Source organism: Erinaceus europaeus, chromosome X (assembly GCF_950295315.1).
Source record: "Erinaceus europaeus chromosome X, mEriEur2.1, whole genome shotgun sequence".
NCBI classification, from domain to species: Eukaryota; Metazoa; Chordata; class Mammalia; order Eulipotyphla; family Erinaceidae; genus Erinaceus; species Erinaceus europaeus.
Window position 1 is genome coordinate 121,612,164 of NC_080185.1, and position 27,254 is coordinate 121,639,417.

General features: G+C 46.4%; 1 protein-coding gene across 2 annotated transcripts; it reads left to right on the forward strand.

Moving 5' to 3' along the window:
* The first annotated feature begins 3,019 nt into the window (after positions 1-3,019).
* ASB9 (ankyrin repeat and SOCS box containing 9) lies at positions 3,020-26,085 on the forward strand. 2 transcript variants are annotated; one of them, XM_060183010.1, is made up of 7 exons: positions 3,021-3,212; positions 3,304-3,383; positions 12,228-12,335; positions 17,038-17,188; positions 20,695-20,829; positions 21,686-21,877; positions 25,492-26,085. In XM_060183010.1, exons 2-7 carry the CDS (start codon positions 3,327-3,329, stop codon positions 25,614-25,616), a joined length of 768 nt encoding a protein of 255 aa, XP_060038993.1. In that variant the 5' UTR covers positions 3,021-3,212; positions 3,304-3,326; the 3' UTR covers positions 25,617-26,085. The 2 variants fall into 2 exon arrangements, with proteins under 2 accessions (XP_060038992.1, XP_060038993.1); XM_060183009.1 differs by having other exon boundaries at positions 3,020-3,383.
* Positions 26,086-27,254: the final 1,169 nt, after the last annotated feature.

The following is a 27,254-nucleotide window of genomic DNA, read 5'->3' on the forward strand; positions in this document are numbered from 1 at the left end:
CCGGTCCCGAGTGTGGAATGATTTTAAACTAGAGAGGGGAATCTCACACACTGCTTATGGGGATATAAAGTGGTACAGCCACTTTGGGAAAGAGCCTGGTACTTTCTCAAAAGTCTAAACACAGGATCACCATGCTGTTCAGCAAGTCCACACCTAGTTATCGGCCCCGGAGAACTGGGAAAAAAAAATGGGCTTAGTCTCAACAATGGATATTTTTACCCATCAAAACGAAGAAAGTGTTGATAAATCCTACACCGTGGAGGAACCTGGGAACGTTAGACCTGGTGAGAGAAGTCAGTCACAAAGGGTCACATGCATGAGTCCACTTCAATGAAATGTCCAGAACAAGCAAATCCACAGAGACAGAAAGTAGGTCAGTGTCTTCTAGAGACTGGGGGAGTGTGGTAGATAATTGGGCAAGGGTTTGGGGAGGATGGTGGAAATATTATAAAGCAGGGAGTCAGGCGGTAGCGCAGGTGGCGCGAAGTGCAAAAACCAGCTTAAGGGTCCAGGTTCGAGCCCCTGGCTCCCCACCTGCCAGGGAGACGCTTCACAAGTGGTGAAGCAGGTCTTTCTCTCCCCCTCTCTGTCATCCCCATTTCTCTCTGTCCTATCCAACGACGACGACATCATTAACAACAACAATAATAACTACAACAATAAAAACAAGGGCAACAAAAGGGAATAAATAAATATTAAAAAATTTAAAAAAGAATTTGCTTTAAAAAAAGAAAGTATTATAAAGTTGGTTATGGTGATGCTTATACAGTTGTGTGGATAAATTGAAATCTACTGCATTGTATAACCCAAATGGGTGGATTTAATAGTGTGTGAAATATAACTTCATGAAGCTGTGGGAAGATAACTAGAGGAGTAATAGATAGCCGACAGACAGACAGACAGATGGGCAAAGATAGATGGACTGTAAGTCACCCACTACATCTGTCAGGACACCCCCCTCTCAAAAGATGTAGACCATCCCTGCTCTGTAAGTTTGGTAAATACTGTATTCAGATGCAGGAGACTTCTAGAGAAGCTTCTTCATTTGCCCTAGATAGAAGAAGTAAGGGCTCCATGATGAATAGATCAAAAGTAAAGCCCATTTTTGTCTACACTTGATAATGTAACTGCACTACTTTTTATGAAATCTGAACAGAGCTAAAATTGAGTAGTTAAATTACCTGAGTGGGCTATTTCAGCTGTCAACTCTATCTGTGGGAGCTTTGAGAATGGTCAAGAAAGGCAGTGGTTCCATTTCGTAGCAGCTGAGCACTCGGATGGAAGCTAGATTAATCAGCACACACACGGTGATCCATTATTGTGACCTATTCCAATCTGTACAACTGCTATCTATCCCAATCTTATTCACAAAGCCTTTCTCAATTTTGGGCTCTTCTCACTCAAGAGTTTGTGTGCATGTTATTTTGTGCTAGTACCCCACCCCCAGGGAAAAATTAGTCATCCCTTTCATTCTAATTTGGAGCAAAATCTTTCCATAGCTGCCGTTTGGACTATGAACTCCAAGCCCTAGAAGAAGCTATAGTGAACTGCCCTCCCACCCCACCCCCACCCCAGAGAGATTTCGGAACCTTGGAGCAAGCTGTGCAGGCACTAAGTTGCTAGTGAGCATAAGGATTCAGAAGTAGGGAAGCCATTTTATGTCAGGTCCCTTGAGCACCTAAGTGACCCAGGAGGAAAGCATCGGATGCCTTTGTAAATGTATGGGCAGGCTGGTTTGGCTTCCTCTCACACATTAAATTGCTTCCTGAGTCCACTGGAAGGATGGTAGTTTGCTCATTGGGACTGATTTCTCAAGGTACTCAGTAATAGCTCTAGAGGACAGGCCGGCCTCAGCCAACATGCATTAAATGGTAAGTATTCTCGCCAGCTCCTTTATGACTCTTCTGTGTTCGGGGCCTTAGTAATTACGGCACAGCCTCACTTATGTCAGAAACTCTGTATAATGCAACCAGGTCTTCCAATCACAACATCGTTGTGTTCAGCATCAGCAGGGATTCTTGGGGCGGGGCGGGGGAGATTTCACAGCACCGAAGCTTCCTTCAGTGTGGTAGGGGCCAGGCTCGAACCTAGGTTGACACACCTGGCAAAGCAGTACAATATCCAAGTGAGCTATTTCTCCAGCTTTGGGAATTTTTTTTTCCCCCTCGTCAATGCCGTAAGAAAACACACCAAACAAGATGGTGTTATTCAAAGACTGCTGTGCCAGCTTCTCCAGGTCTTCTCAGCTTTGGGGCGATCTCAGTTCCTGCGTCAGAAATGACTGGCGGCAGCCCCTTCTCTCTCACGTGGGTGTGGTGTGTATGCTCCATCAGGTAGAGCTGGAAATGGACAGAGCTCAGATGAGCCTTCTCGCACTCTGGGTTCCTGTGCTTGTTTGTTCTGGAAGCCAGATACAGCTTGAGATGAGAAAAATTCAAGCCCAGGCCTCATTCAGGGTACCTCCACACTCAACTAGAAAAGAGAGAGGAAAGCATTGAGTGTTTCCCAGCAGGGGTGACAGGCTTCCTCCCTAAGATTGTGCATGCCTCCCCTGTGGCATGTGATCAAGGCTTTGTGTTTAGTGTTGGAGCAGGATCATAACAGGAGCACTTAGGCATTGTGCCACAGTAAGTCTCTCGCTGTCCTCACTTTCCTGAGAAGGAAGTTGCACCTCAGAACCTGTGCAGAGACCCACAGCTCTGAAGCCAGACTTGTAGCCACACTGACACTCTGCCTTGGGGGCTTAATGATGTTCCTATTACAAGGTCAACCCACACTCCAATGTGCACTTGCTATTGAGGACAAGAAGTAATCCATAAAGAGACAGGGTTCTATTTAGATCCCAAACTTAATGGTGTGTGTCATTCCATGATTACTATTAGTATAAGGCACTGCTTGCTAAGATGCCAGAGTTTGTATTTCATGTAGGAAAACTAGACTGGCAGCCCAGCTTAACAAGCTAATGCTGATCATTAGAGTGGAGCTCACTTACCCAAAGGGACCTTTGAAACCAGTGTGTAAATGGAAGTACAGTAGTCTCCCTGCCTGGCCAGTCCATCTTTTTCTTGTTTCTTAGCTTGGATATGGCCTTCGCTCTTTTCTTGAATTATGTAGTCGTTTTGAATCAACAGTGTGCAAGAAATGGTGGTGGAGATTGAGATGCTGACGTCCTGGCGGGAGTCACGGTTGATTGACTCCAACGTGCCAATCCAGTGGGAGCTGTGAGGTTCTCTGTGGGCAGGGCTGAGGCTCCAAGTCTCAAGTGCATTAGCAAGATGGCCTCTGTCCCTCCCTTCTCCACAGATGTGGTGTCTGACTGGTCTCCTATGCACGAAGCCGCAATCCATGGACGTCTTCTCTCTCTGAGGAACCTCATCAGCCAGGTAGGGAGCTCTTTGAGGGGAAAAGCTTACCACCCTGAGGAAATCCTCATCCGATAGTAAGTAGAAACTTCCTCATGGTCTGAAGAGGTGAATCCCATCTTACCCAAGCATTTTCTCCCTTGTCCCTCCCTTTCTCCCTTCCCTTCTTTTATATATTTTAACCTTATTTTTCATTTATTTTATCTAATAGGACAGAGAGAAATTGAGAGGGAAGGAGGATAGAGAAAGAGAGAGCTTGAGAGCCACCTGTAGCTCTGCTTCACCACTCATGAAGCTCCCTTCCTGTAGGAGGAGACCAGGGGCTTGAATCTGGATCCTTGCCCTTGATAATACATGCACTTAACTAGGTGTGCCACTACCCAGCCCTCCCAAGCACTTCTTTATATGCTCTTTATTTACTAGAGTGTAGTAAAATTCTGTGCATATAGTAGATAGCAATATATTGAATACATCTCTTTCCTTTCTACCACCCCCCCCCTCTCTCTCAAAAATAGAGAATAGAAAATTGGGCTGGGGAGACAGCATAATGGTTCTGCAAAAAGATTTTCCTGCCTGAGGCTCTTCGAGCCCAGGTTCAATCCCCGGCACCACCACCAGCCAGAGCTGAGCAGTGTTCTGCTCTCTCTCAAAATAAACAGCTTACACTGTACAGGGCAGCCCTCCATATAAAAAGACAATGCAGCCCCAACTGTAAGTAATTCTGAGGCTGAGAATTCCAGGTGTAAAATAAATGCTTGAAAGTGTCTTTTGTAAATATATAATCTTAAAATTCCAAAGACATTTGCAGTTCAGTCGGCTTCCCAGTTAGCTTTGGCTCTGCCCAGGTTAATAATTGTGTCTTTGCTCCACAGCTGTGGTTTTAAGTTAGCATTAATTGGAGTTTGCTGGTCTGCAATTAATGGGAGCGTAAGCAAAGGCACTTTTAAGAAAACAGTTCAATCGCTAATCAGAATCCAAATGGAGTTTTGGTTCAGAATGTTCTGTTCTCTGAGAAGACTGCAGATCTCCTAAGTTAAGAGTTCCTGGCCCATCCTCTCCCATGGGTCCCTTTAGCAGTCTGGCAAAGCCTTTGACTCTTTTCTCCTATTAATGTCTTGAATGTATGAAACATGGTGCAAATGAAACTCAAAATATAAGAAGACAAATATGACATAGTAACATGTGGACTTTATTAATTTATTCAATAAGACTCAGTGGTGAGGCCAATAACTGCTACACTCAGTAGGCTGAACATGTGTTTGGAGATATTTTTCATGCCCACAATAATTATAAGCAGTAAAATGTCTGTGTTCTCTTCTGGGGTAGTCCTGTATACTGCTACCACTACTGTGGTTTGGTGTCTGCATTCGCAACAGAAAGAAATCATAAATTTCGGGTGGTGGTAAGTGAAAGTAAATTTGCCTTTTTAGAAAGTCCAATTTCATGAACTTATCTGAACTATTAAATCCTCCCCTGAGAAAACAGTTTCTAGAAAGGAATCCACAGCTGCTCTACGCCCCTATCTAAAGCTAGTTTTGGTAGCTGCATCCTCCTGTAAATAGGACTACAGATAGAAGGCATCTCTTTAGCTAAAAGAAGGTAAGCTACTTCTCAGGTAAAATGAAACATTTGCCTCATTTTGATAGGGTGAAAAGTGATCACTGACGCTATTATGCTGTACCCATTAAATTCAATAATAATTTCTGTCCGGTGTTCCTTTGTTTACTGAGAATCAGAGAAACTGTGTCCTTGTCTAAGCTCTGTCTCGTTAGTTGAGCAAATTCTCTTCTTAGACGCTCAGCTTCTGCCTTCAAACTTGGAACATTCTGAACTCCTGAGCTACACCAGTCAGGCCATGCTGTGTAACAAACCACCCCAGGGGAAGCTGGGAGGTACAACAGCGGGTCAAGCGCACATGGCGTGAAGTACAAGGACAGAGCCCTAGCAATAACCCTGGAGGCAAAACAAAACAAAACAAAACAAAACAAACAAACAAAAAAAACACCCCAGACTCACAGGCATAATACAGTCAACATCTCTGACCCACAAGTCTTGCTTTGTGGTCAACTGATCTAGGCCAGGCTTAGTTTCCAGCTGGGAGCGGGTCTCTGTCTGCTTCCATTTGTCTCCCAAACTCCTCAGACCTGTAGCTTCTGAAGAATGTTTTTTTTTTCTCTCTCTCTCTCTCTCTTTCTCTCTCTCTTTCTTTTTTTTGCCTCCAGGGTTATCGTTAGAGCTCGGTGCCTACACTACAAACCCACTACTCCTGGCGACCATTTTTTCCCCATTTTTATTAGATAGGACAGAGAGAACTGAAAGAGGAGGGGAGAGAGAAAGATATACACCTGCAGACCTGTTTCACCACTCTTGAAGCGACCCCCACCCCCTTCAGGTAAGGAGGTAGAGGCTTAAGCCCAACTCCTTGCCTGGGTCCTTGCACTTAGTACTATGTCAATTTAACTGGGTGCACCACTGCCTGCCTCTTTCAAGCATTTTTGACAGTTTATTTTTATTAATTTATTTTTGATAGAGAAAAATTGAGAGGGAAGGGGAGAGACACTTGCAGCACTGCTTCACTGCATGTGAAGCTTCCCTCTTGCAGGTGGGGACAAGGGGTTTGAACCCCGGGTCCTGGTGCCAAGTACCATGTGTGCTTTACCGGGTGTGTCACCATACAGGCCCCATTCTGGGATTACCCCCCCCCCCCGTTTTCCATATTATTGGATAGGACAGAGAGAAGTTGAGAGAGAGGGGGATATATAGAGAAAGAGAGAGAGAGAGAGACACCCTGTAGACCCGCTTCACCACTTGTGAAGCATCCCTTCTGCAGATGGGCCATTCTGGGGTTTTAAAGACTAACAGTATCTGGTTTAACCTAAGGCAGATTTCATGAAAAAAATTAAAGCTCCTATATAGTCTTTATTCAGGCTTAAAAAGGGAAAAAATTGCTATTTTGATAGTGTAGAAAAGACATACGGAGAGGCATTTGACATTGAGAAATAGTATGAGGAAAGGAATAAGAAGACCAGTATCTGAATTTTATTAACATTTAGAACTTGTTCATTGAAGGTTAATATTTTATCATTATTTTAATTTTTTGTTAGTGATTTAATGATGATTAACAAGATTGTAAGACAACAGGGCTATAATTCCATACAATTCCTACCACTAGAGATCCATGCCCCATCGTCTCCATTGGAAGCTTCCCTGTTCTTTATCTCTCTTTGGGAGTATTGACCAAAATTCTCTGTGGGGAGCAGAAGGTGGAAGGTCTGTCTTCTGTAATTGCTTCTCTGCTGAACATGGGCATTGGCAGGTGGATCCATACCCCCAGCCTATTTCTGTCTTTCCCTAGTGGGGTGGGGATCTGAGGAGGTGAGACTTGGGAACACATTGGTGAGGTCATCTGCCCAGGGAAGTCAGGATGACATCATAGTGGCATCTCCAACTTGGTGGCTGAAAAGGAATAAGATAAAAAATCAGGACAAAATGTTTAGTAAACAGGAGCCCAAAAGAAGGAATAGAGAAGATGAAATTAGAGATCTGTATGGGAAGAAACTAGGAAGTCTATCTTAGTTATGTTCCAAGTGGCCCATGCCTTTAGTCATTTTTGCCTGATCCTGATAGTTAACATGCAGATGGAATTTGACTTTTTTTTTTTTTTTTTGCCACCAGGGTTATCACTGAGGCTTGATGCAAGTCAACCACTCCCAGTGGCCATTTTTTCCTTTTTTTTTTTCTTTTCTTTTATTTGCTAGGACAGAGAGAAATTGAAAGGAGAGGGGAAAACAGAGAGGGAGGGAAAAAGAGAGACACCTGCAGACCTGATTCACCACTTGTGAAGCGTCCCCGCTGTTGGTAGGAGTGGGGACTCGAACCCAGGTTGTTGCTTGTATCCTTGTGCGCTTAACCAGGAGCAACACCACCCAGGCCCTGAAAAGTAGTATTTTAAAAGTAAAGATGCAAACCACAGATGAGAAAATATTGTGTATATAAAACATATAATCACTATATCAGTATAAAATAATTCTCTCATCTGTGACTTGCAGCCTTACTTCTGAAAATTGACAGGAAGTTCCTATTTGTACCCTGAATTCACTACAAAAAGAGACAGCCCAATCGAAAAATGAGCAAGTGACCTGTCACTTCCTAAAAGGGGGACCCGAATATTCAAGGAAGGTGTCAACTGTGCTTAGTAGTAACTGGGTTCATTTCAATTACAAATAAGAGATGCTATTACCAGCTCTTCCCAACAGAAGGATTAAATTTGGGGGAAAAAAAAAGAAGCAACTTTCTTCTTGGCAAGAAATTGGATCTTTCTGTATTGCTAGTGGGAATATAATTTGTTTTTTGCTTTTTTCTTTTTAGCCTCCAGGGTTATCGCTGGGGCTTGGTGCCTGCACTATGAACCCACTGCTCCTGTGGCCATTTTTTCCAATTTTTCTTTTTGATAGGACAGGGAGAGACACTGAGAGGGGAGGGGAAGATAGAGAGGGGGAGAGAAAGACCTGCAGATCTGCTTCACCACTTGTGAAGCGACACCCTTGCAGGTGAGGAGGCAGGGGCTCGAACTGGGATCCTTGAGTGGGTCTTTGTGTTTCATACTATGTGCGCTTAAACCGCTGTGCCACTACCTGACCTCCATAGGAGTATAACTTGGAAAATTGCCTGGTAATATTGACTAAAGCTCCAAGTTCCCCTACCCTATAATCCAGCAATTCCATGTCTAGGTTCACATGCAATAGGTATGTATGTGTTCATCAAAAGACACGTGTAATCACAGCAGCCTAATTCCGAACAAGTCAAAATGAAGTCCTTGAGAGTACCTAGATGTTCATCAGAACTGCAGTGTCATCAGGACACATTACTCAGTGGCACCGGCGACAGCCATGAGATGGATGAACAGATGAGTCTGTAAGGAGCGATGCTGACTGGAAGCAGCTAAGCACATGCACACAAATCCATCCTTCAAGGCTCAATGCTACAAGGTTCACCACCAGGACAGACTCGTCTGGCGGTAGTCAGTATAGCGGATGTAGTTGGGGGCGAAAGGCATGTGGGGATGGGTGTGTGTGGGCGTGTGGTAACCTGTGCTTTTAGCCGCGTGGTGCTAATCCAGCTATGTTTCCCTAGTGATAGTCACTGAGATTTACATTTAGGATTTAGGAACTTTTCTGAGCACCTGCTGCACTAGGATGAAAGTTTATTTTAGGGGCTGGAGAGACAACTCACTAGATAGAGTGATGCTCAAACCTTGGCACCACATGGGAGGTGCTACAACACTCAGAGAAGCTCTATGCATCTTAAGGCCCCAGATCCCATTTTTTTATTAGCATAATAGTAATAGGACCAGTAAAAGAATTAATTTGGGTAATGCACTTGCTCTGCCATGTGCACAACTCAAATTCAAGCCTGACCCCAATACCTTGGAGGGAAGCTTGGATGCTGTGGTATCGTCCTTTTTGCATGTCTCTGTCTCTCAGATTCAGGCACAATATCTCCGTGGATGGTGGAGCTGTGCTTTGGTGTATCTCCTCTCTGTGTCCGTAAACATTCAGACTTTTAAAAATTGGGTGAGGGGGGTTGGGCGGTGGCGCAGTTGGTTAAGCGCATGTGGCGCAAAGCACAGGGACCTGCGTAAGGATCCCGGTTCGAGCCCCCGGCTCCCCACCTGCAGGGGAGTCGCTTCACAGGCAGTGAAGCAGGTCTGCAGGTGTCTGTCTTTCTCTCCCCCTCTCTGTCTTCCCCTCCTCTCTCCATTTCTCTCTGTCCTATCCAACAACGAACAACATCAACAATGGCAATAATAATAGCCACAACAAGGCTACAACAACAAGGGCAACAAAAAGGGGGAAGAAATGGCCTCCAGGAGCGGTGATTCATGGTGCAGGCACCGAGCCCAGCAATAACCCTGGAGGGAAAAAAAAAATTGGGTGAGGAAGGCTGCTTGCGAGAACTGGAGCTCAGTGGTGAGCTGTAATGAAAAGTGTGTGAAGCAGCAGCGTGAGAGAGAACCTCTTAGTGATGAGAGTTTGCCATGTGCGGTGAAAACCGTGTGGCAGGCGGTTTCTTTTTGTGTTTTCATTTCTCTGGATTTTTGTATAGGGACTTAAGCGATGGTTTGGAAGTGGTGGTCAAGGCTGGAAGAGGATGTTTTGTTTTTGCCACCAGGGTTTTGCTGGGGTTTGGTGCCTGCACTATGAATCCACTGCTCCTGGCGGCCAGTTTTTCCTTTTCATTTTTTCCCTTTCTTTGATAGGACAGAGAAATTGAAAGAGGAAAGGGAAATAGAAAGGGAGAGAGACAGAGAGACACTGTCAGTACTTGCTGCGCTGCTCAGAAAGCTTCCCTCTCTGCATGTGGGGAGCGGGGGCTCTAACCTGGGTCCTATGTATGGTAACGTGCATTTAATCTGGGTGTGACACCACCCGGCCCCCAAGGCTGTTTATAAATACAAGCCATGTCCTCAAGTCCATGGGCAGTACCTGTGGACGACTAAACGCAGCGGTTCTGGAAGCATTTGCTAAGTATTCTTTAGGTATGGATGGGAACTTAAGTTATGGAGGAAGAGAAGACACAGTCCCTTTTCTCCTGGCAAATACCAGAGCTGGGATGGCCACCTACTGTGGAACACAGGCATCTCTCTAGTAGGGTTACAGCTGGTCGATCTCCCAGAACCACTTCCTTTCCCTGCCCCCAAGGCTGTGGACTCGAGCACCTGAACACACCAACACACGGACACACCAGTGCATGACCACAAAGATTAGGCAACTCAGCATGTGGGAACTTTCAGTTCAAAAGTCAAAGTCAAAAAAGTCAAAAGGACAGGCTGATTAGAGGACTATTGGCCATCAGTGTGGAAGAATGTGTTTGGGATGGCGGCAGGTGCAGTTATTGGAATGGCTGTCTGTAGACTTTAACTATCCTGGAAAGCAAAGCTACAACAGATCACTCAGTGGAGTCGGTAATTAAGCTAAGCATACTCTCAACCGATGTGCCTGGAGAGAAAGAACTTTTATTAGACCCACTTTCCTCCTGCCAAGGCTAATGTGTCCCAAGTGCAGGGCTCTGGAGCCTTCCCTGGAGTTACTGGGTTACTGGCAAAGTCATGATGCGTTTTTGCGTAGAAAAACATTAAAAGATAAATCACGACTTTGCCATCAACGTAAAATTTTGATGTTCTGCTTGATTTGAACTCCTGATTCAGTTCCTGGAGAGCATGTTTCCCTAGAGATTGATGATCCCACAGTGCTTCAGCTCAGGCAGTGTTTTTATTTTTTATTTTTATTTATTTATTAAAGTTTTTTTTCTTTTTTCTTTCTTTTTATTTATTTATTTTTTTAAGTTTTTCTTTTTTCTTTTTATTTGTTTATTTATTTATTTTTAAATATTTAATTTATTTATTTATTCCCTTTTGTTGCCCTTGTTGTTTTATTGTTGTAGTTATTATTGTTGTTGTCGTTGTTGGATAGGACAGAGAGAAATGGAGAGAGGAGGGGAAGACAGAGAGGAGGAGAGAAAGATAGACACCTGCAGACCTGCTTCACCGCCTGTGAAGCGACTCCCCTGCAGGTGGGGAGCCGGGGTTCGAACCGGGATCCTTATGCCGGTCCTTGTGCTTTGCTCCACCTGCGCTTAACCCACTGCGCTACAGCTCGACTCCCTATTTATTATTATTGTTAAAGGGCTCGGGAGATAGCATAATGGTTATGTAAAAGATATTCATCTGAGGCTAGAAGGTCCCAGATTCAGTCTGGTCTTTATCTCTCTCACTCTAGTTAAAATAAACAAAATTTAAAAAAGAATTTATTGGAGGTCTGGGCAGTGGCGTGGCCAGTTAATTGCACATATCACTAAGCACAAGGACCGGGTTCAAGCCCACTCTCCCCACCAACAGGGGATACACTTCACAGGTAGTGAAGCAGGTCTACAGGTGTCTTTCTCTCTCTCCCTCTCTATTTCCCCACCTCTCTCAATTTCTCTCTGTCCTGTCATATTAAAAAAAAAAAGAAGATAGGAAAAAAAAATGAAAAAGTGGCCCCTGGGAGTGGTAGATTTGTCGTAACCGAGCCCCAGCAATAACCCTGGTGGCAATAAAAAAAAATAACTTCTGTAATGTGTTCACTTAACCAAGTGTGCTGTCACCTGATCCCAGAAAAAGAATGTTTTATCCATTTATTAATGAGGGAGAGAGAGGACCAGAGTATCATTCTGGCATATGCAATGCCAGGGATTGAACTCTGAGCCTCATACTTACAATTCTAGTGCTAAGAGTGAAACTTTCAGGGTCATAGATTCTGTGTATCGTCTACTCTAGAGGATGCCTTCTGTTTCCCTGAATGGTCACATCATTTTACACTCCAACCATCAGCAGTATGGAAGCTCCTTTTGTTCTGTTTCATTGTTTTTGTCTACGTCTTAGTATGCTGCCAAATTTTAATATGGGTCAGTGTGTGTGTGTGTATGTGTGTGTGCACGCGCGTGCGCGCGCACATGCTCTGAAGCCCAAACCCAAGGCTTCATACATGTAAATCACAAGCTCTGCCACTGAGTTCCATCCCTGACCCCTGCCAAGTTAGCTTTCAGAACAATTGGCTGGGGCTGGGTGATAATTCACCCAGTAGAATGTACACTTTGCCATGTCTAAGGACCGTACACTTTGCCATGTCTAAGGACCTAGGTTTAAGCTCCCGGTCACCACATGGGAGCACCATGCAAAGGGAAGCTTTTTGAGTGGTGGAGTGGTGCTATGATGTCTCTCCTCTCTCTCTGCCTCTTTCTCCCTCTATAAGTAAAAGATCTCCATTGGACTGGATTTGTGGCTATAAACTGTGGCTTTGCTCACCTTATGTTTCCTTCCTGCAGGGGTGGCCTGTCAACCTCGTCACAGCAGACCATGTGTCCCCACTCCATGAAGCCTGCCTTGGGGGACATCCCTCTTGTGTGAGCATTTTGTTAAAGCATGGAGCCCAGGTAAGTGCAGCTCACCTAACATATTGGAGTCTATGACTGGAAAAAAAAAATGGTTTCTAGGCCTTCTGAATAATCTCCAGCATATTTTATGAGCCTGATCAGAAATAGGAAGAGAGGTGCTTTTGAAAACCATCATGTCTATCAAGCTGGTTTGCTTTAGTGATAGATGAAATACTAAATTTAGTAGTCACTGGTAATAAATAGCTGTTACATTTCCACCTTTTGTTCTTCTGACTGGCAGGTAGTGAACTATTGTAGAAAACATATTAACATTTTGACTCCTTAAGACCTAAATAATGATCCCAGGCTGTCTCCATCTCTCACTGACATGGGAAATCTGGACAAGTAACAGCCTGTGAGCTATAACGTTTTCCTGAAAAAGGTGGAGGGGGAGAACAAGATTATTATTATTATTATTATTATAAGATTATTATTTGGAGATGCTACTCAGGGGGGCCTGAAGACATCTTAAGAGGAAGAAGGGAGATTGAGCCATTGAATTTGAAAATACAGAGCACAAGGTGTCCATATGCAAATACGCAGATGTTCCAAAGGGATGGGAAAATCTGATCAGAAAACCATCTGTGAGCTTTTCATCTTCTCTTTATTGAGCATTTACTATGTGCCTCACCCTGGATAAAGATTTTGAGAGGCTTGTAAACTAAATGAGGAGGCAGGCTTGTCATGCCATTTCACTCAGTATTATAATGTTTTCAAGGTTTTAGGTGATAGCAGGTTCTTTCCCACCCTCCTTTTTTTTTTTTTTTGTCTAACTAATATTTCATTTCATGCATATACCACATGTTGTTTATCCATCCTGTGCTACTGGATATTTGGGCTGTTTCTTCATTTTCACTACTATGAATAATACTGCTTTGGACATTTTATCAAAGAGTTCATGTCAGGGGCCGGGTGGTCTTGCACCCAGTTAAGTGCACATAGTGGACACGTGTTTTCATTTCTCTTGGGTCTAGACCTTGGGTTGGCATTGCTGTGTCATCTATGAGATTCTGTTAAATCGTTTGATGAATGACAAGGGCCAGTGGTAGCTCATACCCCAAATGGCCAGAATTCAGGTCACACCTAACTGCTAGGGAGGCAGAGAAACAGAGCAGTTTTCTCTGTTTGTTTTATCAGACTACTGCTCTGCTCTGACTTATGTTGGTGCCTTGGATTGAACCTGGGACCTCCTGTGCCTCTGGCATCAAAGTCTGTTGATCTACTGATGTTTCTCTCTCCCTGGCCACACAGGAGTTTTGTTAAGTGTTGGTCAGATGCATAACACCTCAGCCACAGCAGCAATTCCAATACAGGCTTTAAGAATCATTTAACAATATTTTCATGGGGCAGAAGGAGAGACCATGTACCAAATAGTGAACCTGGGGCCTGAGACATGCAAGACCTGTGTTCTAATATTAAGCTGTCTCCCTGGCCCCCAGTATACTTATCTGTTTCTTATTCATTATTTTGTCGTCACCAGGGCTTTACCTCTTTGGGTTTACTTTTTTAGATGTAGAGAGACAGAGGGACAAAGAGGGAAAGACACCACAATACTGAAGCTTCCTCCAGTGCAGTGAGGATGAGGTTGAACCTGGGTCACCCATATGCTAAAGCAGATGCACTATGCAAGTGAAGTTTTTGCTGGTCCCCCAATACAGGTTTATTATTATTATTATTATTATTATTATTATTATTATTATTACCACCAGGGTTATTGCTAGGGCTCAGTGCCAGCACTGCAAATCCACTGCTCCTGGTGGCCATTCCCCCCCTTTTTTTCTTGTTTTTTCTTTTTTTTTTCCATTTTATAGGACAGAGAGAAACTGAGAGGGGAGGGTAAGAGTGGGAGAGAAAAAGAAAGACACCTGCAGACCTACATCACCACTCAGGACGTGCCCCCCCTGCAGGTGGGGAGTGGGGGCCTGAACCTGGGAACTTATCCATGATAATGTATGCACTTAACAGGGTGCACCACCTCCTGGTCCCCCCAGTAGAGTTCTTATTCACTGTTTTTGTTTTGTCCGTGCAGTCTAATGATCAAAGACAACAACCTGCTGGTAGAGAGAGCTGACCTCACCTTCGATGCTCTGATAGGTCATCTGGGACAGACTGGATTATGGGAGCCTGGATGGGCTGTTTAGGGAGATAGACAATTGCCACATGACCTCTGATCTTTTAGCAGGCTGCCTGGACTTGCTCACTGGGTAGCAGAGAGTCCAAGGGCAACAAAAGTCCACAAGCTCTCTTTGCTACTGCCCCATTGGCTAAAGCAAGTCACGTGGGTCAAGCCAGACTTAAGGATTGGAACACTAGTTTCTAGCCTGTGATGGGAGGAATTGCAAAGGCACACCGCAGGCAGGTGCATGTGCCGTGCGAGTATCAGGGACTATTTTTGTAGATGGCTGTGGCGTGTAAGTACCAACAGTAAGGAGACTGCTGGGGCCTCATAGAAGTGCTCCCCGTGCCCACCCCCAGGGTTTCTGAAGGGAAAGGGAGTTGGAAGAGGCTGCCCACTGGGCAGGGTGTTTTAGCTGAAACCTAGACAGCCTGTTGCGGCTAGTGAGACAAACAGTGGAGGGGGATCACAGGCTCCCGCCCACTGGAAACAGCGGGATCATGGGCTTGGGAGCGGAAGTGAACGGACTGCTGTGACTTCAGATAGTTTTTATGGCAGATAATGTAGAGAAGAGGAGAAAGGTCAGGATAGAAACATCCCTGTTGTCCAAGCCAAGAAGTGGACATCATTCTGAGAGAAGAGAGCCATGGGTGACTACAGCAGCGTATTGGTAGTTAGGTTGAGAAAATATACCCCACACATAAAAACAAAGTCAGGACTAAGGAAAGGCAAGGTTGCAAAACTGAAAGTTTCTCTGCTGTGAGTGTCTCTGAAGGCTCCTTCTGTGTGCCACCACGGGGTCCTTTGTCTTGTACTGGTCCTGGCTTTGCTTGGAAACTGTGTGATAATGACTTCATTATCTTCACAAGATCAGTGCTTAAAAGGGTCACCGAAGAATAACAATGAAGGGAGTAGGGGAGACAGCCTAATGGTTATGCAAACAGACTCCCATGCCTGAGGCTCTGAGCTCTCAGGTTCAAACCCCAGCACCACCATAAGCCAGAGCTGAGCAGTGCTATAATGATGATGATGATGATGATGATGATGATGATGATGATAATGAATAATAACAAGGGAAAGGACTAGGGGATGTCTCAGTGAGTGGAGCACACACTTTACCATGTATGGGACTCTGAGTCTGAGTCCCAGCCCCACATGGGAGCATCATGGACAGTACCTATGGAGTTCTATGGGTGATGGAGCAGTGTTGAGGTATCTCTCTCTCTCTCTCTCTCTCTCTCCCTCCCTCCCTCTCTCCCTGTCTCTCTCTCTCCCTCCCTCCCTCTCTCCCTGTCTCTCTCTCTCTCAGCCTCCAGTCGTTGGGGCTCGGAGCTGGCACTACAAATCCACCCCTCCCGACAGCCATCCCCCCCTTTTTGTTTTTCCTTTTCATTTGATCGAACAGAGAAATTGAGAAGGAAGGGGGGAGAGAGAAGGACACCTGCAGACCTGCTTCGTGAAGTGGACCCCCTACAGGTGGGGAGTGAGGGCTTGAACCCAGATCTTTATGCATATCCTTGCGCATAGCACTGTGTGCTTAACCAGGTGCGCCGCTGTCCCCCCTTTCTACATCTTCCTCTCTCTGAAGATCGAGGATAAAGAAACTGCCTAGGGAGGCTACTCAGAGGTAATGTTCATTTCCTGCTTCCACACAGAGAAATCACAAAGTGGGGAGGGTCTGGAAGATAGCTCACCAGGTAGGGCAAGTGCCTGTACAAACACAGGCCTGACCAAAGCCCCAGCACCCCATGGGCGTACTGTGACCCCAGGGGAGACTTAAGGACTATGGTGTTTCTCCCTCACTTTGTAAGTCTCTATCTGGGTGAGAAAGGCTACCCAGATACAGTGGAATCACACACGTGCAAAGCCAGATTGAGAGAGAGAGAGAGAGAGAGAGAGAGATCTGCCTGTATTGAGCTTTGCTCTTGATATTTGGTGACAGCCCAGATAGTGAAGTTAGATGTCAACATGTAAGTCTGTCTGATTTCCAATATTAGAAAAGCTTGCCCCAAAGATCACACTTTTTATGCCTCTCTAGACCATTAACCCGCCGTGTGTCTGCCGGCGGATTTATTTCGGCATCCCCACAAGACAAATCCTCCTCTGAGCCAGCCTTACTATTTCACTGGTCTCCTCGGTAATGAATGGGTTGAGTAAAGCCTTTGGCATATGTTTGCTCTGGATTTGAATGAAAGTCATGTTTTCAGATTCTTTCAAATGGTGTATTGGCAGTTGGATGATGTGAGAAAGCTGGATTCGTGTGAGATGGGTCGAGGGTGGAAAGTTTAAAATGAGAGTAGTCCGCACGCTGTTGAAACCGTCCTAACTCATTTCCAGCTCCACGTCGCTGGGAAGGAAGGACATGGCGGAACTAGAGCATTCCTGACGTTCTCGGTGCCTCACATTCAGGGCTCCAGTCCCTTGTTCACGACACACTTTCAGAATGTGGTCTTTCTCTCCTGCTGTTTTTTTATCTGTGGGATCGAAGGCTCAGAAAAGCCAAGTGACAGCTTCACTGTGTGGGGACTGGATTTGAAGGCGGGGCACCTCCACTGCCTGCCTTCATCCTGGTGCATTTCTTACCAGGTGGATGGCGTCACCACTGACTGGCACACTCCCCTGTTCAACGCTTGCATTAGCGGCAGTCAGGACTGTGTGGATTTGCTGCTGAAGTACGGGGCCAGCACCCAGCCTGCCAGTGACCTGGCGTCCCCCATCCATGAGGCGGCAAAGAGAGGTAAACGTGCTGAGAGGTCAGCGCTCTGAGGAGCAGCTCATGGGCGGGGCATGGGAAGAGCGACAAGGAGTGGGTGCGGGGAGGGGGGGGGCAGTAGCCTGCCAGTGCAGATCTGAAGGCCTGGTCCAGACCTGCTGACTCAGGGTCTCAGGTGGGCCCCAACCAGCTGTGTGTTTTGAAATGAGAACTCCCAGAGATTGGGAGGTGCCATCAAGGTGGGACTTCCTAGCATTTGCAGAGTTGTTCATGACTCACTTCTGGAACACCGTTAGGGGCATGGTAGACCAACCCATCAATGTCTGTGGAGAGTAGTATTGAACCCAGGACCCTGGGGAAACCGAGTTACTTTTCCCACCGTGTGCTTCACACTATATGCACCTAACCCAGTGTGCTACTACTTGGTCCCCATAGATTCTTTTTTTAAAAATATGTATTACTGGATAAAGACATCGATACATCAATATATATGAAGAGAGACCTGCAGCACTGCTTGACTGCGTATGAAACTTTCCTGCTGCAGGTGGGGACTGGGTCCTTGCACGTGTGCGCAACCAGGTGTGCCGCTGTCCAAGCCCAGTGGCAAGTTCTTTTCTAAGTTTTGTTTAATTATTATTATTATTGGATAGAGACAGAGAGAAATTGAGAGAGATGGGGAAGATAGATAGAGAGAGAGAGAGAGAGAGAGAGAGAGACCTGCAGACCTACTTCACCACTTGTGAAGCTTTCCCCCTGCAGGTAGGGAGCAGGGGCTTGAACCTGGATCCTTGTGGACTGTAGTGTGTGCACTTAACCAGGTGCGCTACCACATGGCACCCCTTTTCTACGTTTTTTTTTCCTCCAGGGTTATTGCTGGGGCTCAGTGCCTGCACCATGAATCCACTGCTCCTGGAGGCCATTTTTTTCTCCCTTTTGTTGTTCTTGTTGTTGTAGCCTTGTTGTGGTTATTATTGTTATTGTTGATGTTGTTCATTGTTGGATAGGACAGAGAGAAATGGAGAGAGGAGGGGAAGACAGAGGGGGAGAGAAAGACAGACACCTACAGACCTGCTTCACCGCCTGTGAAGCGACTCCCCTGCAGATGGGGAGCCGGGGGCTTGAACAGGGATCCTTACGCCTATGCCGGTCCTTGCACTTTGTGACATGCGCTTAACTTGCTGCGCTACCGCCCGACCCCCTCAAGTTTTTAAAGAATGGAACTATATGCGGTTGTGTCGTGGGTTATTCTCCACACCATTCAGCCCTATTAAGGTGTAACTGGCAAAGTCGTGTAGCATAGAGGTTTAGGGCTTGATGGGTTAATGGGATGACTTGCTGTGTGTTTGCGAGATGAGGCCCATCATCGCCTAAGTTAATGAGCATGACCCTCAGCTCACAGTCAACAAGTGTGTGTGTGTGTGTGTGTGTGTGTGTGTGTGTGTGTGTGAGAGAGAGAGAGAGAGAAAGAGAGAGCATGCATGCTTGTTGAAGACACTTAAACCTACTCACTTAGCAGATTTCAAGACCACAATCCAGTACTGAATTTATTATTTAGTCCCCACCACAGTTATCACTGGGGTTTGGTCCCTGCACAGTACCACCATTCTAGGTGACCATTTTTTTTTCTTTTCTCTAGTCAGAAAGTGAGAGACAGAGAAATATAGTGAGGGAGAGAAAGGAGAGACACCGCAGCACTGTTCCATCGCTCACGATGCCCTCCGTCCCCACACACATGCAAGCCTGGGGCTTGAACCCAGATCCCTGTGCATAATAACCTTTGTGCACTGAACTACATGCTGGCTCCCGCAATCCATTTTTTTTTTTTTTTTTTTTTTGTCACCAGAGGCTCAGTGCTTGTACAATGAATCCACCACTCCTGGTGGCCATTTCTCTCTCTCTCTCTCTCTCTCTCTCTCTCTCTCTCTCTTTTTAATTAGATAAGGCAGAGAGAAATTGAAAGGAGAGAAGGAGACACAGAGGGAGAGAGAGAGTGATGCAGACCCCCTGCTGGTGGAGACCAGGGGCTTGAACCTGGATCCTTGTGCATAATAACATATAATGTCAACTAGGCACACTACCCACAGTCCGGTATTCTTTTTAAAAAAAACTTTTTAAAACAATATTTATTTACTTATTTCCCCTTCTTTTGCCCTTGTTGTTTTTGTATTGTTGTTGTAGTTATTTTTGTTGATGTCGTCGTTGTTGGATAGGACGAAGAGAAATGGAGAGAGGAGGGGAAGACAGAGAGGGGGAGAGAAAGACAGACACCTGCAGACCTGCTTCACCTCCTGTGAAACGACTCCCCTGCAGGTGGGGAGCCGGGGGCTTGAACAGGGATCCTTACGCTGGTCCTTGTGCTTTGTGCCACATGCGCTTAACCCACTGTGCTACCGCCCGACTCCCAGTATTCTTGAGTAGCAGTGCTGCACATTAGATCACACAACTTATGTCATTCTTCACAGCCTCAGTCTCCCTGATATTTTTTTTGATTTTTTTTTTTTTTAGTGGTGCTGGGGTCTCATGCAGGTGTGACTTCACAGTTGACAGTAACCTTTGTTTATTTTTATGAGAGAGAGAAAAAAGATAAAGGGGAGAAAGAGAGAGAGAGAGTGAGCGAGAGAGAGATATTGACCCTAGAGCAATGCTCAGCTCTGGAGAGCTGGGGATCAAAGCTGAGGCTTCTGGGGCCTCAGGGCTGCCAGTCTTGGGCTCTAGTGTTGAGACATCTCCTTGGCCCATAGGTCTGAGACAAAAATTAAAATGCAATTCTCCAGTGTCTACCACCATTGTCATCAATCACCACCATGATCAGAGGGTTTCTATTTCCTTGGCGACTGTCACACTCTAGCTTCCCATCATTCCTGTGGCAGCCTTATTTGTCTGGGCCAACTCAGAATTCCTCACCAAAGTATTGCCACCTAATTAGTAAGAGATGATATACTAACTGGCCACAGTCACTGGATGCATAGGGGAGAAAACACAAAGGGTATGCCGTTCTAGACCTGGGAGGAGTGACCTGAGTCGCCTTGAATCCCTTTTTGCCTGGCCGGGTGGGGCTCCTGTTGGATTTGGCAGCTGCTTCTTGGCGCTGCCCCTTCTCAATGTGGCCTGCCCCTCAGGCGTGCCCTTGGGGAGGTTGTAAGTTTCCTTTCCTATCCCATGGTCCACACTGTGCCCTTTCTTCTTCAGTCCCTGGGTTTCTGTGCTCAGGCTGATTGCAAAGCCTTTGACAGTGGGAGAAGGTGTGTGTGTGTGTGTGTGTGTGTGTGTGTGTGTGTGTGTGTGTGTGGTGGGGGGTAGTCTGCCCTTCCACTGTGGTTGGGAAGCTCTAGTGGGGCTCCTCTCACTTATTGTCATCCCAGGGATGGCTGGCCAGCAGTATTTACAACATGCCCTCTTTGGGGGCTAAGGAATTAGCTTTTAGTCCCCTGGGTAAGTGCCTGGCAAATCTAGACACTCAAGACTGGGACACACGGCCTTAGCTCAGAGAACCTGTGTGTGACTCTTTTTTTCTCCACCCTGGGCTGCAGGCCATGTGCAGTGCGTGGAGTCCCTCTCAGCCCATGGAGGCGACATTGACTACAACATCAGCCACCTCGGCACACCATTGTACCTGGCTTGTGAAAGGCAGCATGTCCCCTGTGCCAGGTCTCTCCTGGAAGCAGGTAAAACATGGGGAAAGCAGAGATGTCTTGTAAAGCTCTTTCTTTTTTTCCCCCATTTTTTTTATTTGTGATTAATAGTAGGTTACACCACTAGGATTTTTCTTGTGCCAAGCCTAATCTGAGGTGGTGCAGAGAGGCATGGTGACTATGATTATGATTATGTTCTAGTCTCTCATCTCCCTGTGATAGGTGTCTGTAAACACTCTCACCCCAAACTAGCTCCCTTTCCCCCCATCATGCACCAGGACCCTCTGCCCCCTCCCTGTCCTCCCACCCCAGAGTCCCTTGCTTTGGTGCAATGCACCACACCAAGACCAAGCTTGACTTTGTGCGTTCCCCTTCCTATCCTTGTTTCTTAAGTTTCACCTATGAGTGACATCATCGGTCTTTTTGGCTTATCAAGACATGTTTTGCTTTATTTATTTATTTATTTATTCTTATGCTTGATGAGACAGAGAGAACTTGAGAGGGGAGGGGAGGGAGAGAAGGAGAGAGACAGAGAGACATCTACAGTGCTGTTTCACTGCTTGTGAAGTTTGCCCCCTACAGGTGGGGACTGGGGACTTGAAGCTGGGTCCTTGCGCATGGTAATAACGTGTGCTCCACCAAGGGCCCTATTGCCTGGCGCCTTGACAAGCACATTTTCAGACTTCATGTGCTATGCCTCATGCCTGTTCAGTTCATTCCCCAGGTTAGTGAGTAAATGCATTCAGCACCCTTCTCTCAGGATGATAGCCTTGTCTGCTGTGAGTTCCCGCTGGCGGGCATTTCGCACCTCCCTGCTTTGCAAGGGGGCGGGGAGGGTGCGCGGGCTGTGATCTTCCAGTGATCCTCTGTTGTTCCTGGGACAATTTAGGAGCAAATGCAAACCAAGGCCGAGGGCTGGACTCCCCTCTCCACGCAGCCGCCAGGGCGTTGAATGGAGAGCTCGCCCTCCTGCTTATGGACTTTGGAGCCAACTACCAGGCCAGGGACGCTGAAGGCAGACGGCCCGTGGAGCTGGTGCCTGCAGAGAGCCCTCTGAGCCACCTGTTCCTGCAGAACGAAGGTGCTTCTCTTTTGCCTGAACCTAAACCCTAATCTGTAGACTCCTGTGGGCTATTGTAGGAGGCAGGCACTTACCAAGTTCTGGCTTTTGAGCCAATGAAACCGCCATCACCAAGTGTAGAGAGTTGAGATGCTGCAGAACTCAACAAGGTACGCACGTTACCGCTGTGGTGGTGTCAATAAATGGGGCAGGCCAGTCTTTAAAGAATTAGGCTATTGTAAAATTCTGACAAGGGTGGGGGGGGAGAGTAAGAATGCAATTAACTAAACAGTGCAAATTTAGTGAATGATTCACGGCAACCTGAAGACATTTACTGTTAGCAGTTAATCAACACCGAGTGCCCACACTCCATAAATAAGCGCTGACACTTCCAATCCGATAGGCACTCAGCATGGCAGTGCAGTGTGGAAGGGGCTAGTGGCTTGCCTGGGCCACAAGATTTGGGGCTGGCTGGGGTGGGGACCGGTCCCCTGAGACTTGGCCTCATAGTTCACTGGCACCTGGATGGTGCTCAGTTTTAGGGAGTGCGGAGCTTTGAAGCACGCAAATGATAACCTGCTTTTTTCTTCCCATTTGCTGAGAATCAGGTTCACTCTGGGCAGACTGGGAGAGGGGGCCACAGAATCCTTCCTTCCAGGCCTCCTGTCGCCCTGGGTGTTTGCTGGTCACCGCCCGCCCTGCTTCCTACCCCCACCCCTGGCAGCCAAGGCCTGTGCCCCTCTCAACAGTGCTAGCTAGCTGGGGAAGGCCAACTCCAGGCACAAGGCACCCTCCAGCAAAAACCCCTTTAGGTGAAGAAGCAGAGCAATCACTGCGTTCGGATGACTTCTCTTTTGTGAACAGTCCTGCCTCTCTCTCTAGGGCAGCTGTGAGAAAATGCAGGGCCCCTAGTGTTTGAGCGCCCACTGAACTGTCTAAAGTCAGGAGAAAAAACATTGACTAAGACTCAGACTGGTTTACATTCATCTTTATAGTGACACACCTGTGAAATAGATAATTTTTTAATTGGGAAAGGGACTTAGGACCAACTAAAGTCATTTAGACACACACACACACACACACACACACACCTGCTCCTGGGTAGATTCAACCCCCCTTTGATTTTAGTCCCCAAAGCCCTTGCTAGATACCTGTGTTGCCTTGGATTCCTCTAGCTCCCCTGTTGGTGACAGTGGGGCCAGTGATCCCTCTGGCTTATAACACATGTCATTTGCCACTGCTTTTGTCCACATGACTCATTCTTGGGGTCCCAATGAGATCGCGTCTCAGCTGGCTGGAGGCCCACAAGAAACGGGGCTGGGTGTGCACAGAGAGCGAGCTGTGGGCTCTGCCTCTAAGTGTTCTCTAAAAGCATCTCCAGAATCTTCCTTCCCCATCCTCCTGGAAAAGCATCTAAGGAGGTGCTCAGGCCTGGCACACTGTGCAAAGAAAAAGGATTCTGCCCAGCACAGCAAGAGACACTCCTGAATGCTCTTTGGCTTGAAAGCACCATGGATGTTGCTGGGAGCAGAAAGCAATTGAGACCCAAAGCAAAATGCCAGTTGACAAATACAGACCGAGCTGCCTTTAGGAAGCAAGCCAGCCCTGAATACCTGCGGAAGCCAGCTAACGGCTGCGGAGCAGTGGTGGGTGTCTCAGCACAGCAGCCAGTGAAGGGCGGACAGCAAAGGTCCCGTATGCACAGTAGTGACGCTGCGCTTCCTCTGGGCTCCTGCTCGCCCCAGTCCATGTTACCCGATTTGATGTGACTCATGCTGAAGATCAAAACTCGGCCCTAGACATACGTGGCTTCGTTGCCATCAGGCTGCTCGGGCCTCTGCTCTCGCCGTCTTTTCATCAGCGGTCCCTGATAGGGTGTCCAGCACGAAGGCCAGTCATGCCCTTCCTTCTCAGATTCCCAGAATGTGCGCCATTGGAAGCATGGCGTTCCTTTTTAAACATTTTTTATTGGGGGGAATCAATGGTTTATAGTTGACGGAAAGTAGTTATTGATACACATGTAACATTTCTCAGTTTTCTACACAACACACTCACCCTCAGCCCAGGTCTTCCTCCACCATGAAGCACCAAGACCTGCCAGTCAGTTCCCCTCGCCTCCCAGAGTCCTTTGCCTTGGTGCAATTCACCAAGCCCAGTCCAAGTTTTACTTTATGTTGCCCTTCCTGTTCTTAATTCTCAGCTTCTGTTGTGAGTGGAGTGGGAGCATCCTGTACTGATCCTTGTCTTTCTGCCTTAATTCACTTCACGTGATTCCTTCAAGCTTCATCCACTTCATCATTCTTTACAGCTGAGTAGTTGCTAATTGTGTATAGACCACAGCTGTCTCAGTCATATGTCTAGTTCTGTGTCTACCTGTGCTCATAGCAGCATGACATTTCTTTCTGTGATGTTCTGGGTGTCTATTTCTATCTCTCCTTGTTCTTTGCCACCTGAGAACTTTGCACGCCAGTTTATCCAGCTTCTTGTAGTGACTGTAGAAGAAACCAGACACCATTGCATCCCTCAGCATGTGCCCTTGACACTACAGACACTGTCCAATGACGGGTGTGTGTGTGTGTGTGTGTGTCCAGGAATGCAGATGCACAGGCCCAGCAGTAATTAAATCAATGTCTGGGGTGGAGCCCAACACCCTGTAGCTTAAAGCATGGCCCCCATCCAAGGAATTTGTCATTGAGAGCCTTTGTTAAGTGACTTTTATTTTGGGGGGGAGGGGGTGGATATATGTCATTTTATTTCTTTTTTTTCAATAACTGAAAGAGAATTTCTATTATAGTTTTGTGCAGGGAGTGAGTGGATAAGCTGTGGGCAATGGTTTCCCATTTCTTTACCCTATAACATTATTTCTTAACCCCAACACTGTTTACTTTGTGGGCGGGAGGGGGGGTTGCCCCAGACCCAGTAGGATGTGCAGTGCTATCTGCGACTTCTGTCCACTAGACGCTGTGGTAGCACCCTTCCTTGAGTGGCAGCTAAGTGTTTCTACACATTGCCAAATAGCCTCAGAGAGCAAATCACTCCCTCCTGACCCCCATGCACACTTCCTGCTGAGAACTGTACTTAAAATGCCAACTCTGGGGTGGCTGCCTATGCAGGGTATGTGCTAGTTCATTCTTCACCTGGGGGCTGAAACATGGGCATAGCTCTTGAGTGCACGAAGAGAGAGCAGCAGGATCAGTAAGACAACATAACAGGATGGCCTGTGACTCACTGATAGCTCACTGTATTTGAAGAGCTAACTATTGCTCAGATTAGAAAGTAAGAATGTTTGCATCTGGAAATAGGACATCCCTTTTCCTCTCATTATGAGCAATTCGGTGTCGCTCTGTAACTCCAAAATTAGCTTCCTTGAGTTCTCTGGTAGTGAGACGAAGCTCTGAATTTCTCTGTCTGTTCTAAATCAAAAAGGAACCAATTCCTTTCAGCTAGACACCGGAAGAGAGAGAACATGGCCCCAGTGAAACCCAGCAGAGGGTCTCAAACATCACATTATTTCCTTGTGGCCATGCTACATCTTGTCTGCTTTTTTTTTTTTTAAAAAAAAAAAGAACAAAAAATGGGAAAGTAGTCTTAGGTCAGTGAAACGCCATGTGACTCTTCTTCTGCTGTCTCTCCAGGCCCCCCCTCTCTGATGCAGCTCTGCCGCCTTCGGATCCGGAAGTGCTTTGGGCTCCAGCCGCATCATAAGATCGCCAGCCTTGTTATTCCCGAGGAACTGAAACGGTTTCTCCAGCACATCTAAATGTGTCCAGGAAGCAGAGTCACAGAGCAGCAAACAAATATTCTTATGGGGTGTGGCCACTGGAAATGTCAGATAGTATCAGATTCATAGGGCTAGGTTTGTCTTTTCAATTGGGTTGCGCTTCTCAGTGGAAGCATGCGGGGTACTGTTTCTTGTAGGATAGACTGAGAGGCGTGAAGACACCCCCTGCCAGTCCTGGAGGGTGGTTAGAAGCCAGCTCTAGTAGTAACTGTCTGTTTCCTCTCCGCAGCTCTGTTAGGTGGGTGCTGTTCTTTCCCCATCAGCAGGTGGGACACAGACTCACGGAGGTCAGTTTGTCTAGTTGCCTACAGCCAGGGCAGGGAAGGCAGATTCAAGCATCAGGCCTTCTAATGCTAACCTGAGAGTTTCAGCTGAAGCCGAGTTTTCTATTATACTATCCTAAATTCATCCTTGTTACAAGGGAAGGCAGATAAAGAAGAAAAATATTTCTCTGTCTGTGCCTGTCATTGATATTCAAGAATATTCTAGAACTGTGCTATCCGGTACAGAGGCTACTTGCCCAGTGGTTTCTCAGCCAATTTTATCCCCCGGCCCCAAGGAATACTTGGCAGTGTCTGGAGACTCAGAGGGGATGGCGTGTGGGCATATAGGAGGGTGGTGTCTAGACTGGTGGTAAATACCCCACACAGCTCAGAGTAATTGTTACGGTTGAGAAACCTTACACTAGCCACATGGGACTGTCTTTTAATGACAAGTTAATTAGCATCAGATACAATTAAAAATCCAGTCTGTCGGTGTCCTTAGCCACACTTGAGATGTACAAATATAGCCGGGTGATACTTATTGAACGCACAGATAAAGATCCTCACAGAAGAGTTCCATCCATCCAGATATCTGATGAATGGACTTTAACTGCCATTCGATTTCTGATATTTTTGAGACCTGGGGTATGAGTTAGTCCTGAGGGCTCAAATTTCAGTTTCCTAGCTGAGAGATGGATTTGGAGCTCCATTGCCTCAACTAAGAGAAAGAAAATCTTGTACCTAGCTGAGGCATATCCCTAACCCTCCGATGACATATGGTCTAGAGGGTCTCTAAAGATATTTTCAGTATTAATTTTTTGTGGTTCCAAGTTCATTTGCTATACTAAAAAAAAAAAAAAAAAAAAGTAATGTGCTAACATGCTCAGTAGTTCCCAGCAGATGGCGCTGCTGCCACGTGGCCACTGACGCGAAAAGGTTGTTCTAATAAAAATGACCCATTATGATAGGATGGTTTGCAGCGCTAGCACTGGCTCTGGAAATTTCCATGCTGCAAGAAAAACTCTGTAGTGATAAATTCCATTGATAGCAGGTTCCCTCCTCTTCTAGTGTACCTGAAAATTCAAATCTGACATTAGAGAACCTCACTTCCCTGTTTCCTTCAGTGCTTGAGCTGATGTTTGTAACAGCTCGGAATTCAGTCAGCAGCCCACTTCTCCAGGAGCTGGCTTTGCTGTAGGCTCCTGTGTGGCCGCATCGAAGGAGACCAGCAACGATGCTCGGTCTCAGCTGGCAGTCCTGTCAGGGGAATCATTTGCTAAGACATAAGGAGTGGCAAGGCATTTTTGCTATAGCTTTCTTTTTGAAAACATTCCTTTTTTAAGAAAGCATGATT